Source organism: Babylonia areolata, chromosome 15, assembly GCF_041734735.1.
Source record: "Babylonia areolata isolate BAREFJ2019XMU chromosome 15, ASM4173473v1, whole genome shotgun sequence".
Classification (NCBI taxonomy): domain Eukaryota; kingdom Metazoa; phylum Mollusca; class Gastropoda; order Neogastropoda; family Buccinidae; genus Babylonia; species Babylonia areolata.
Window position 1 is genome coordinate 28,248,801 of NC_134890.1, and position 14,169 is coordinate 28,262,969.

Sequence of the window (14,169 nt, forward strand, 5' to 3'; positions counted from 1 at the left end):
ATGGATATATGTGTGGGAGGTATGAATGGGGGGATAGGGTACATGGGTGTGTGTGTGAGTGGGTATGAATGTGGGGTGAGTGGGTAGTGTATGGACTGGGGCACTAATGTGCGTGGTGATGTGTAAGGTGTATGGATGTATCTGGGTAAAGGGGGGGGGGGTATAAATGTGGGGTGGGTGGGTAAGGTGTATTGATGTACAAGCGTTTAGGAAGTATGAATGTAGGATGAGTGGCTAAGGTGTATTGATGTAAGTATGAGTGGTGTATGCATGATTGTGGAGTATGATTGTGGGGTGAGTAGATTGAGTGCGTGGATGTATGTGTGTTGGGGGTATGAATGTGGGGTAAGTGGGTAGGGTGTAAAAAAATTTATTTTTTTTTAAACCGAACCGAAAGCACCTCTCAAAGTCGGTAGCGTGCAACCAGTTGGTCTGCGCCTAACTAGAGAAAAATGTGACACGTTGTGGTATGGCTGAGGCGATGGCAATGTTTCTTTTCCCGAGAACTTTAATAAGAAAAAAATTGGAATTATTTTTTTAACTGAAATAATCGAGATGCATCAAAATAAGATGATTTAAACACTTTTATCACCTCAAACACAGTAATGCATTTATCGCGCTGATGGTGGTTGTTTTCTTCATTGTGTATACCCTTGATTTAAACAAGATTTTATTCAGTAAATATGTCACACATGTACAGATAGACAGCGGAGCAACAACAAGCTAATAGCTTGTGTATACCCTTCTGCATGAAAACTTTTTCCTTTCATTTATGCGTGTGCTATTCAATTCAATTCAATTCAAAATTCTTTAGGCTCACTTAAAATAAAATGCCCGTCAGAAAAAAAAAAAAAAAAAAAAACCTGACACACCCTTCACTTATCACCATTTGTAATAGATGTAGATTAGCAAGGACAGATTGGAAGAATAGAAATCTTAATCCTTGAATAAAAACGTTTTGAGTTCTGAGTTCTGAGCTTAACATGCTTGGATCAGTCTTACTCTCATACCTTTTTTCCCAAGCTTAATAGAATTTGATACAGAACACATTTTAATTTTTTTTTCTCTTTCCTTTTTTTTCCTCATGATTCCTTTTGGGGATAAAGTGCGTATTACTCTTCTCGACTTGTCAGCCGCCTTTGATACGATAGACCATTCAATCCTTTCCCGTCTTCATTTTACATTTGGTATCAACGGCACTGTTCTAAACTGGTTCAAATCGTATCTCACTGATCGATTCCAGTCTGTCATTGTTGATCATTTCCAATCTCAACCCGTTAAAATCGAACATGGAGTCCCACAGGGATCTGTTTTAGGCCCAGTGCTCTTCACACTGTACACTGCTCCTCTCGCTGAAATTATCAACCGCCATAATATCAGTCATCATTCTTATGCTGATGACACTCAACTCCAGAAGAGTGATACCCCTGAAAAATTGTTGTCGCTCTTGCAAGAAACATCCAACTTCTTCCTGGACATTCAAAACTGGATGACTCGAAATAAGTTACAATTGAACGCGGACAAAACTGAAGCAATGATCATAGGAACTAAACAAAAACTGTCTTCCATCACAATTGACACAATCAAACTTGGCAGTACATCCATCCCTCTTTCCACGTCAGTCAGGAACCTCGGTGTTGTCCTTGACAATACACTGCCCATGCAAAAATTTATCAGTCAGACATGTCAGTCCTGCTACTGTCAACTGCGACGCATCAGTGCCGTCCGGAAATATCTGTCCACTGACGCAACATCTAGACTTGTCGTTTCTCTCATTCTCTCTCGCCTTGACTACTGTAACTCTCTATTGTCTGGTCTGCCTGCTTCATCCATTCAGTCCCTTCAGCGCATACAAAACTCTGCTGCCCGACTCGTCCTCAGAAAGAAAAGATCTGAGCACATCACTCCTCTTTTGCAACATCTCCACTGGCTCCCTGTCTCACACCGAATAAAGTACAAGATCAGCACTCTATGTTATAGATGCATTCACAAAACTGCCCCTTCCTATCTCTGCAGCTGCCTTCACCTCTACACTCCATCTCGCTCACTACGATCGGCCTCGGATCCACTCTGTTTACGCATACCCAGATTCAAACACTCGACTGTTGGCCGCCGTTCTTTCTCTGTTTCTGGACCTTGCGATTGGAATGAATTTCCTTTTTCGCTTCAAGTCTCCACACTCAGCTCTTTCAAGTCTGGCCTTAAAACCCACCTCTTCCCAAAATAGCCTCCCTTGCCTGCCTTTCCTTGTCTTTAGTTTCTACAGTATTAGAGTTATGCATGCGTGTGAATGACTGGTGCGAAAGCGCTTTGATTTGTCTCTGCACAAGATCCAACGCTATATAAATACCATTATTATTATTATTAAGTCTTGAAGGCCTTGGCTCTCTTGTTTCTTTTCTTTCTTTTTTTTTCCTTCGACGGACATATAAAGTTAAAGCGATTTTACTATGAATGATTCTTTCGATCTAATCTTTGTTGTTTTTTTATGTGCGTGTGTATGCATGTATGTATGTGAGATCCTCTCAAGCTTACCGCACTATCACTCCACCCTGTCTCCCTTCCCTCCTCCATCCCTTCACCCTACCCCCCTCCTCCTCCACCCTTCGCTGTCTCACTTCCCTCCCCACTCCTGCTGCAGCTGACTCTTTGAAGTTGGGCCGATTCCTTTGTTCTCCCTCCTCCCTCCCCTCCCCCCCCTTCCCTCCCCCCTCCACCTTCTCACATCCCTCACAACTCCTATCCCGCGGAAAAAAAAAAAAAAAGATCTATTATGTTGGGCCGCGTACGTCCCCCCCCCCCCCCCCCCAACCACCACCACCCTCCCCGTTCCTTGTCCCTGTGTCTTGGTAAGTCACTTTGTCGCTTGCCGCGGTGACGGCGAAACCAGTTCGCACATATAGCAGACACGGTTCGACAATGATTGCGATAAGCAGTGTGAGCAGTGTGCTCACATGCTGATAGTCTTTGATCTGGTAAGCAGATCTGGTGCGAACTGCTCTTCACCTTCCCCTCACCCCCCCCCCCCCCCCCACCCCCCAATCCCCAACCCCCACCCCTGTCCATTCCCCTTCCCCATCTTCTTTCCTTTGTTCCTTGTCATCGGTTGATGTAGGTGTCGGTATGTCGGGAAAAATTATGCTAGATATACCTTTGGTCGGGCCGGCTATCATGCCCGGAGTTTGTAACTTCTCTCCCCCTCGCCGCCCTCCGCTCTCCTTGTGACGCAATTGTTAGTCTTGTCGTCAGGCTTTACAGAAGTGGGTTGAACTGGGCGAGTGAGAATAGAAAAGTGAATACGTCCATCATTCACCAAGCTTCACAAAGACGGCCCAGGATTCGTTACTTTTGTTCAACTACTTGAAGAGTGGTGTAGTTTGTGTCAGTACAGACTAAAAGTAGTGACCATAGCTAATTCTCAGCTGTCCTCTGAAAGAAATGGGACCTGGCACAGGTTGACTGATGTGAAGGTGCAAGGGAATCCTTGATGGGGCTGTGTGCTACTTAGTAGGCGCTGCTTTATGTAGGGTGTGCTTGGTATGAACTGTTTTGGTAGTATGGACTGCTTTGGGCTTAGAAGGAACTGCTTAGTGCTTAGCTGGAAAAATGTGTTGCTTAGATTTGTTTGAGTTGGTGTTGCTATGTGCTGTTTTGTTCCGCTTATTCCAAGGTTATTATAGTAAACGCTCTATAATAACCACGCCATGTGGCCCTGCTGCTGGCATGAGGAGAGAGTGTGAGTGTGTGCATCATCCCCTCTCTCTTCCTCTTTCCTGCAAACCTACCTCTGCTATTTCTCGACCCCCTTCTTTCCCTTCCCCTTTTAACACCTTGAATGGAGAAAATGTATATACTGTATTATCTTCTGTGTCATCTCCCCCGACATAAGAAGAGAGGAGAAAGGAATGATAAAGGGAAGTGGGTGCCTCGTTATACCCATTCTTGGGGGGCGTGTTTTGGTGGGTTTTGTTCTTTTTTGTTTGTTTTTTTGTTTTTGTTTGTTTGTTTTTTATAGCCAAGGCCACTGTTGCATGCAAACAGCTATGCAGAACCAGAGTTGACAGCAGTCAGGAGAGTACCAGTTACGGATGATCTACTTCAAAGAGGAACTTATGCCCCCCTCTCCCCTCCCTCAGAGGTACCACTCCTCCCTGACACTCTGCACACACTGGACGGACACACTGAGGTAGAAGATCACACACGAAAACCCCCCAAAAAAACACAAAGGGATATGTTTGTAGGACAGATCGACAGCAACAGAAACGGGGAAAAAAAACCGGTATTTCATTACATCCACACCATCAGATTTATTTATTAAAAAAAAAATTCCCCTCAGCCAAGGAAATGTGAATGTTTTCCGACAGAGGGTGGACAGAAAAACGAGTACTGAGGAATGTGACCTTGTCAAGCTGAAATCACCCTCCCCAAGTTGTGGTGTTTTGTCAGAGACAGAGAACAGAGTAAGAACTGTGCTGTATAAGCTTACCCCATGATGTGCACTTTGTTGCAAATGGTCACTTGTTTTCTGTTCTTGGATACATTCAAGTGGTTCTTGGATTTGCCTCTGAGGCTGGATGGGAAACTGACCGGCAGATTTTTCGACTCCATGTCCCGGGACTGATCTGTGCCATGTAGGCATTCCTTCTGTCCCAAATCACTTTCCTCCGGATGTTGCTCTCCGCTTTCACCAACCTCTTTCGGAACAGTCATCTGGACACATGGCACATGTACACATGTACTTGAACTGTTTGAAAAACTTGCTGTGGTGAGGTGAGGTGCTGTGTCCTCTGACGCCTTGTTCTTCGCCGTGGCGTGTGGATATGTGGGAGTGTGTCTCCATGTGTCATCTGCTATGTCAGGTTTGGAGACACTGACAGTTGTCTTCCTAGCCTTGTAGCTCCAGCCCTTCCTCGACTGACTGAACAGTCGCCTGGCTTTGTTCAGAGCAACTGAAAGGAAAGGAAAGTTTGTTACATGCGTTGAACATGCTGACATCCCACTGCTGGTAATCGACAGACTGTCAGGATATCTTGAGGTGGCTGCTGTCATCGGTCTGGGAGAGGTCGCTTCCTTTGTTAAAGCTGAACTTTCTGCCACAGTGGTTTGTTTTTCAGGACTTCCTGGCACAGATAATGGCAGTTCTGATAACCGAAGAAAGGATGACTCTGTCCGTGTCAGGTATTCAGTTTCTGTCAAAAAGGTTGCAGACAGTTTCTGCTGAATTGAACGGAGGATTGTTGCTGTTTTTGATGTTCTTTGTACAGGTGGGATGCATTGGTACTCTTCAAGTGGAGATGCACTGAGGTAATATGGCTTCTCTTCTGAGGCCTGCATTGACTGGGATCGTTCTCCTTCGGCCTGCAGCTTGGAAGCAGATGTTTCCTCAGTTCTTGGAGCAGTATCAGGGTTATCCTTCCCTGCTGAAGACTTTGAGGCTGAGGAAGTTCCTGCAGTCAGTATGACCTGTGTTAAGTTCTGGTCACTCTTTGCCAGAGCTTTTTGTCTCAAATTAGCGGCAAATTGTTCTTGCATACTTTTCCCGAAACCTATATCTTTCGTTGTTGGAGGAATGTGGGAAATATCTTTCTTTGCTGAAGAATCTTTAGCTGGAAAAATTTCTACTGTTTTCTGAGGACTCACTGCCATAGCTTTTTGTCTCAAAGCAGAGGCAAATTTTTCTTGCATACTTTTCCCAGAATCTATATCATCTGTTGTTGAAGTAATGTGGGAAATACCTTTCTTTGCTGAAGAATCTTTAGCTGGAAAATTTTCTACCATTTTCTGAGGACTCACTGTCATAGCTTTTTGTCTCAAAGCAGAGGCAAATTTTTCTTGCATACTTTTCCCAGAATCTATATCATCTGGTGTTGAAGTAATGTGGAAAATATCTTTCTTTGCTGAAGAATCTTTAGCTGGAAAATTTTCTACCATTTTCTGAGGAATCACTGTCATAGCTTTTTGTCTCAAAGCAGAGGCAAATTTTTCTTGCATACTTTTCCCAGAATCTATATCATCTGTTGTTGGAGGAATGTGGGAAATATCTTTCTTTGCTGAAGAATCTTTAGCTGGAAAGTTTTCTACTGTTTTCTGAGGACTCACTGCCATAGCTTTTTGTCTCAAAGCAGCGGCAAATTGTTCCTGAATACTGATCCCTGAAATTGTACTAGAAGTAGCAGCAGCAGTAGTGATACTGGTCCTTGATTCTGTTGCACCGTTCTGTGCTGAACAATGTGTGGCCAGAAAGGTTTCTGTAGTATTCGTAACTTGTGTCGGATCTTGATGACTCGCTGTCTGAGCTTTTTGTTTTGAAGCAGAAACAAATCGTTCGGACATATTTTCCTCAAAGTTTCTATTGTTTTTGGTCATGGAAATCTTGTTGAAGTCATCCTTCTTTGCTGAAGAATGTCTCTCTGACAGGGTGTCTGTGGAATCAGGTACAAAGACGACGACATCCTCTGAACAGATAGCTGTCTTTCCGATGTGTCCCTGTTGTACACCCCTGGCACCAATTGAAGATGTCTTGACTGTTGACCCAGCAGACACATCAGGATCACAAGTCTGTCTGTGAGTGTGTAAACCTTCTTCCCACGGTGTCACCTCAGGTTTTCTAACCATTTCCATTTCTTGACGCTCCAGTACTTTGTTGACAGAATCGTCGGTACGACATGCGAAGCCGTTTATCCCACTATCCACTTCGTTCAAATTAGTCATGGTGCATTCGTAGTTCATTGCATCTGCTTCGCCTCTGTCATCCCTGTCAAATACAAAGACATCCTCTCTTTAGCTGCAGAAAATGAAATCGGTTGTTTCATGAGCTTTGTGGTTCTGCTCAGAAGGAGGGAAGAAATGGAGTAGCAGTGTTGATGAGTTCCTGCCAAGGGTAGCAATCATCCACTTTACAGGATGAAGCACCATCACATTAGTCATGACCTGGCTTGTTGTTTCCCTTCAACTGTTTCTCTTTTGGAGGGCACCGTGTTTCATTTTCACAACACGCAGGGTGTCCTTTAAGAAATCCAGGATGTCCACAAGGACGCGCACAATCCGTTTTTCACTCAATGTGGATGACAGTTGAAAAAGGATATGCGTATTGAAATAATGAAGACTGTAGAAGTCATGTGATGTTAGCAGCAAGACCACACTGGTCCGACATTTCTCCCCTCATCCTGAGGACAGACCTTTTCAATTCTGTACAATATGAATGCTCTACCAAGACCAATATCATCCTCATGATAGATTTCATATCCAGAGATATACGGTGCATCATTCTGAAACTTGCTACTGTTGGGGTGAGAGCTTTCATAAAATAAGTCACGTACGTCATCGATATTGACAATATAAACACGTTTGAATGAAAGTTAGCTTTAGTGACATCGTCTGTGAGCATAAGCAAAACATTCTCATACACAACTGAGTAGTGAGTATACATGCATGCACACAACAAGGAACAGGATTAACCCTGAAAAACACCTGTTTTCCACAAATTCTGCGAAAGGTTGGTTTATGCAGAGCAGATCTGGGGCACTGCCAAAAAGCAGAAAGTGGAGGTTTGCACAGAAAGCTTTCAGAATTACAACTAGAAGATAGTAAGGATCAGCACAGAATGGTTGTACGACTTGTTACAAGCAGGCAAAAACAGTTTTTGGATGTTGTTTTTCAGGATGACTTTTAAGTCTAAATGGTTTACAAACGCGATTTTCGGACTACCGTTACAAGTTGGCAGTAACGATTTTCTCAACAGTTGACCATATGTTTACTCTAATGGCTCGCATCCAAAAAACAATTATCATTGTAAACTTGATGTGGCCTTTATCCCCTTATCAATTTAGAAAAAAAAAATTTGATTCAGTTAATCGAAATTTGTTATGGCCAATTCTGATATATACATATATATATATATATATATATATGTGTGTGTGTGTGTGTGTGTGTGTGTGTGTGTGTTTATAGATAGACAGATAGATATAAGACAAATGACAAATGTTAAAACTAAAATAAGAAAATCAAGAATGAATCAGATTTGGTGTCACGCTGACAAATCCTAGAAGTTGTACAGGAAGGGTCAAAATGGGAGAGGTTTGCAATCCTGTCTTGTTTTAGTTGTTTATAAAGGAACTAGCAGTGTTTGATAGATATGGGAAAACAAAATGCTTGATTCACAATTGATTTTGCGGAATTATTCATTTGGCTGCTCGCTGATCAGACAGTTGTTGGTCCAAAGACGCAACTCTTTTTTTTTTTTTTTAACTCCGCTATTCACTTACAATAACAGGTCAATTTGGATAAGAGTAACATTATTGTCTTTACGAACGTAGGTTATCTGGCAGCGAAGGAAATATGGGTTTATGGTGGTAGTATAACGCCTGTTGTTAATGTGTATGAATGTGTCGGAATCTTGTTCAACCACATGTTTGACTTTTGTAGCCGCGTTGAAAGATTTATCGATCACAGCAAAGAATGCAGTCTTACATATCACGAAGAAACTTCGTTTGTTGAACAACAATTCTCTGAAAGTATTTTTGCTTTTTTATATTCAGACACAACCCATTACGTTTCTTGTTTCAGAATCTTAGTCGTGCATCTTAGGCATTACTGTTTTTGATTGTCATTATTGTCATTTTTGCTTATCATTAGGCGGTAATTCTGGAGCTTATTTTCTTATATATATATATATATATATATAGATATAGATATAGATATATATATAATTGCTTATCATTAGGCGGTAATTCTGGAGCTTATTTTCTTAATATATATATATATATATTTGCTTATCATTAGGCGGTAATTCTGGAGCTTATTTTCTTATATATATATATATATATATATATATATATATATATATATATATATATATATATATATATATATATAAAGATAATACCTTGCGTTCTCATTTCGGTCATCATTATCCACTCCCCAGTCTTCACTCTGATTCAACTCGTATTTTGTTTTCTCGTTTTGTTTGTATCACTTCTACCTTGCTTGCTTGTGTCATTTGTATGAATTACGTTATTTAGTTATCCTAGTCTTAGCGCATTTTTAGAGGATCTATAATAAACATGCCCTTGTCCAAATTAAAAAAAAGTCAGTCATAAGATAAACCGTCCTTGGCTGACAAAGACAAATACAAAATGAAATGCATCAAAGTGATTTATTTGTAAAAATAATGATAATATTGTACATTCATATAGCGCCCTTTCTCTCAAAGAGCTCAGGGCGCTGAACATGAAAGAAATATATTACAAATTATATAAATCATTCATGACCACTCTTTCTCCCCCCCCTCCACACACACACACACACACTCTCCCTTTCCCACTCTTCACACATCCAAACTGAGCTGACCATAGGTGGTGTTGGAGAACAAGGAAGCTGAGAGTGCTTAAAGATGAGTTTTTAGTGATGAACGAAAAGCAGAGATAGAATTTTTTTTTAATTTTAAAGGCTCCAGAGAAGATTTTTAAACACGAAGAAACAAAATGACAATTCTTATACGAACTGAGAAAAAGAAATATTTTCTTAACCCTAATCAATAAAAAGAAAGACAGCAAATCTACTTGAAAAGCTGTTTATTTACTAACAAATAAAAATAATAATTCTGTTTCAAATACAACTAAAGATATTTCTGCTGATACACGAACTTTCATTTGTCTACTGTGGCAAATCAAAATTATCCAGAATGATAGATCAATAGATAATGATCTAGAAGAGTTACAGAAGTACTGCCAGGAAATAACAACAAAAAAACACAGCCACTCAGAACTAGACATCAGTGCAATAGATGTTGACAGCGTTTTCACAGCTCTTAGACAACTGAAACAGGCAGCGGCCCGTGGAACCGATGGAAATGGTGGAAAAAATTGTAGACCGTCAGCAGCAGTAATCACTGAAACTGACAGCGACATGGAAATCATGGAAAGCCTACATATCGCACTTGCGATTTCTACAGATGAAAACAAAAAACCGAAACCGAAAACCTAGGACTGGTGGAAGGAGATGCGGAGAGGGAACGAATTATAATGTGCTGGAAAAGGAATTTTTTTTAAAACTAGATCAGCCGACATGGGTCGGCATTTCGTTGTATTGGGATCATAATACAAATTTGTCGAAATTTCTAGCTTCCTTCGTCTTCATCATTTCTTTCCGGTTTGGACAAACAAATGTGATGAAAATTCAAGACGCTTGGTCGACACTCCACACACACACACACACACACACACACACACACACACAAACAAACAAAAAACCCAGATCTTATACAACGAATATCAAATTGGTGCTGTGAGGCGATGTGCAAACTGCTTCACTTCATCTATTGTTTTATTTGCTCACCGTCAAAACAAAGTTTTGTAGACTGGAAAAGTTGTGTTGGAATATGACGGCACAGGTGGACAAGTCCAAGCCACATCGCATCGGCATTTGACTAAGATCGAAACAATTTCTTGTCATTCGTTCGTTTCTGATTCTTTCGGTGCCCCCTCTCACAGGGTAGATCTCCGATCAAACTTCAAATTGATTGATTGATTGATGTGGATACTTACATAGCGCCTATCCTCGGTCAGAGACCAAGCTCTAAGCTCTTTACATACATGGGGTCATTTGCCCCACAGGCTGCCTACCAGGGTAGAGCCGACTGATGGCTGCCACTGGGCGCTCATCATTCGTTTCCTGTGTCATTCAATCAGATTTCAGACGCACACGCATTCACACAGACATGTAACATTTTACGTGTATGACCGTTTTTATTTATTTACCCCGCCATGTAGGCAGCCATACTCCGTTTTCGGGGGTGTGCATGCTGGGTATATTCTTGTTTCCATAACACACCGAACGCTGGCATGGATTACAGGATCTTTAACGTGCGTATTTAATCTTCTTCGTGCGCATACACACGCAGGATCTTTGACGTGCCTACTTAGGCACAAGTAGGTCTGCACATATGCTGAGCTGAGAGATCGGAAAAATCTCTACCTTTTACCCACCAGGTGCACCGAGATTCGAACCCGGGACCCCCAGATTGAAAGTCCAGCGCTTTAACCATTCGGCTATTACACCCGTATTCCAAGTAGTTCTCGTTTAATCAGTCAATTACATCGAAGTTTTAACATATTCCCCATCTTTTCCACGACTTTGCTAATCAGAAACATCAATAACAACGGTAGCTATCGCATACTGAACCATTCCTACAAAAACCGGTTTTGAGACATGATGGCGGACAAAATCATTTGTAAGTCGTGTCGCCGACTCGAATGTTCAGCAAATTCATTCCATTGATTCTTTACTGGAAACAGGGAGACATCAGATATGTACGATGGATCAATGCAATGCAGACAAACAGAAGATCAAAAGTTGGCAAGACAGACAGACAGACAGACCAACCGACTCACCGAAAAGCAGAGAGACGAACAAGCAGATAATACACATGGAAAAAAGACCAACTAAGAACTAACCTGGGTTCCACATTTTCCACAAATAAAACACAGGGAGTGACTCGCTCACACTTGGATAGACACATCGATACAGAAAAAAAAGGAGGAAAACAAAACAAACAACAAACAAAAATAAACAACAGGTCACATTAGCTCAACGGTCTCAGTATGGAAGAGAGGTACAGAAAAAAAAGCCAGGCAAGAAGAGACATGCACGCAGTCTAACCTGGGGTCGATCGATTCCTTGGGAACGTGTCGTTGTTCGGCCAGCTCCTCAATCGTGAAATCTACAGGGGAGATAATGCCCACCCCTCTGGCGATGGCCTTGGCTGTAATGGGATGGTCTCCCGTTACCATGATCACCTGAACGCACACATCACACGCAAGGCGTTTACAACATCAAAAACAGCGGCAACAAAACAGTACTAATGTTGCTACTGATGATGATGATGATGATGATGATGATGCAATGGCCTGGGCAAGTGACTGGTTCATCTCCGGGGAATACTATAATCATCATTATCATCACACCATCATGCATCTCCGGGGGATACTATAATCAATATCACCACCATCATGCATCTCCGGGGATGCTATAATCAATAGCATCACCACCATCATGCATCTCCGGGGATGCTATAATCAATATCATTACCACCATCATCGGCAGCATCGTCAATTTGGTGTCATGTGTTATTTTGCTTTGTTTCGGCAATAACCTTGAACGAACAAACCAGCTACTCACCCCCACAAAACGAAACAAAGCAAAAAACAACAACAAAAAACAACAACAACAACAACAACAACGATAAATGAAATCATAGCAAATTTAAACTAGTCGTGATCATATGGTTATAGTAGTCATCTCACAATTGTTATTTTTCTTATAACTAAACTAGATTCAATGAGTACAATCATTCCAAGACGCATATGTTACAATGACATCTTTATTTGACTGTCATCTTCATCTTTAATAATTATACTCATCATCGTCACCAATCATTATCACCATTAAAACATCATCATTGACGTTGTAATCGCTGTCATAATTATCGTCATTGCGTCAGCTATCCGAAGCCGGGGTGATACATAATCATCATCATCGTCGTCGTTGACGTCATCAACACTATGAACATCATCAACTACAACGACATCATCATCACTATCAACATCAACAACAACAATGGCATCATCAGCACTATCAACATCATCATCACCAGCACCACCATCATCAACACCACCATTATCAACAACGGCAACGACATTGTCAACATCATCATAACCACCATCAACACTATCAACACCAGCAACAACGACATCATCATCACCATCAGCACCACCATCATCAACACCACCGTTATCAACAACACCATAATCAACATCATTGTCGTCGTCATCTTCTTCATCACCATCACAAAATGATAATCTTATCATGGTGTCTCTTATTCGGAAATAGCGCTTCTGAGTTTTTCTTTAAAATACAAGTTACACTTTCTCTTACTGTGTTATATAGTAAGCTGTTAAGTTTTTATCACTTTCATAATTTGATTCAATCTTTTCACTTTTAAGTTAAATTTTTGGTGTGGCCATATGTATGTTAGACTCCACTTTGGGCTGAGAGACTAACTGGTGTGAGTGACGAGCCTTTGAATGCACATGTAATTACCAATCAGATAAATAAAGATGTACTGTATTGTATTGTCACCATCATCATCATCACCACATTCACCATCATCATCATCATCTCACCTTAGTCAATGCCAGCACTCTCACGGTCATCATTATCGCCGTCATGGTTATCATGATCACCACCATCATTATTGCCATCGGCATCAGCATCGTTATCATCGTGGTCGCCATTATTATCGTAATCGTCATAATCATCGTTATCGCCACCAGCACTATTATCATGACCTTGCGTTGGTCCCAGCACTCTCGCACGAAGCCACAGCATCATCCACCCCAGGCGGGGAGCGGAGACATCACGGCCATCGCACAAACATCATCATCGTAGTCGTCATCATCATCACCGTCGTCATCGTCACCTCACCTTGAGGCAAGCACTGCGGGACTTGGCCACGGCTTTCGGCTCACAGCTTCTCCCCACAATCACCAATATTGTCAACTCATCCCTTCTTACTGGAACGTTTCTATCCACCTTCAAAACTGCAATCGTCCGGCCTCTTCTGAAGAAACCCAACCTTGATGCAAATATTTTGAAAAATTATCGACCAGTTTCTAACCTTCCTTTCCTGTCCAAACTCCTTGAAAAATCTGTCCTGGAGCAGCTCAACAACTACATTTGTTTCAACAGACTCCTTCACCCTTTTCAGTCTGCATATCGTGCTGACCACAGCACCGAAACCACTCTCCTTCACATCCTGAACAATCTACTGCTAGCGTCCGACTCAGGAAAAATTTCCCTTCTCACTCTTCTCGACTTGTCAGCCGCCTTTGACACGATAGACGATTCAATCCTTCTTCCCCGTCTTCATTTTACATTTGGTATCAACGGCATTGTTCTCAACTGGTTCAAATCTTATCTCACTGATCGATTCCAGTCTGTCATCGTCGATAATTTCCAGTCTGAACCTGTTAAAATCAAACACGGAGTCCCACAGGGATCTGTTTTAGGCCCTGTTCTCTTCACACTGTTCACTGCTCCTCTCGCTGAAATCATCAACCACCACAATGTTAGTCATCATTCCTATGATGATGACACTCAACTTCAGAAGAG

At 41.7% G+C, this 14,169-nt stretch overlaps 1 protein-coding gene across 1 annotated transcript in view; it reads right to left on the reverse strand.

Moving 5' to 3' along the window:
- LOC143290248 (sodium/potassium-transporting ATPase subunit alpha-3-like) overlaps positions 1 to 14,169 on the reverse strand; it is a 51,632-nt gene that overhangs the window by 14,646 nt on the left and 22,817 nt on the right. Inside the window, exon 14 of the mRNA XM_076599587.1 lies at positions 11,659 to 11,795. Within this exon, the coding sequence (XP_076455702.1) occupies positions 11,659 to 11,795 (137 nt within the window). The remainder of the gene's footprint in view (positions 1 to 11,658; positions 11,796 to 14,169) is intronic.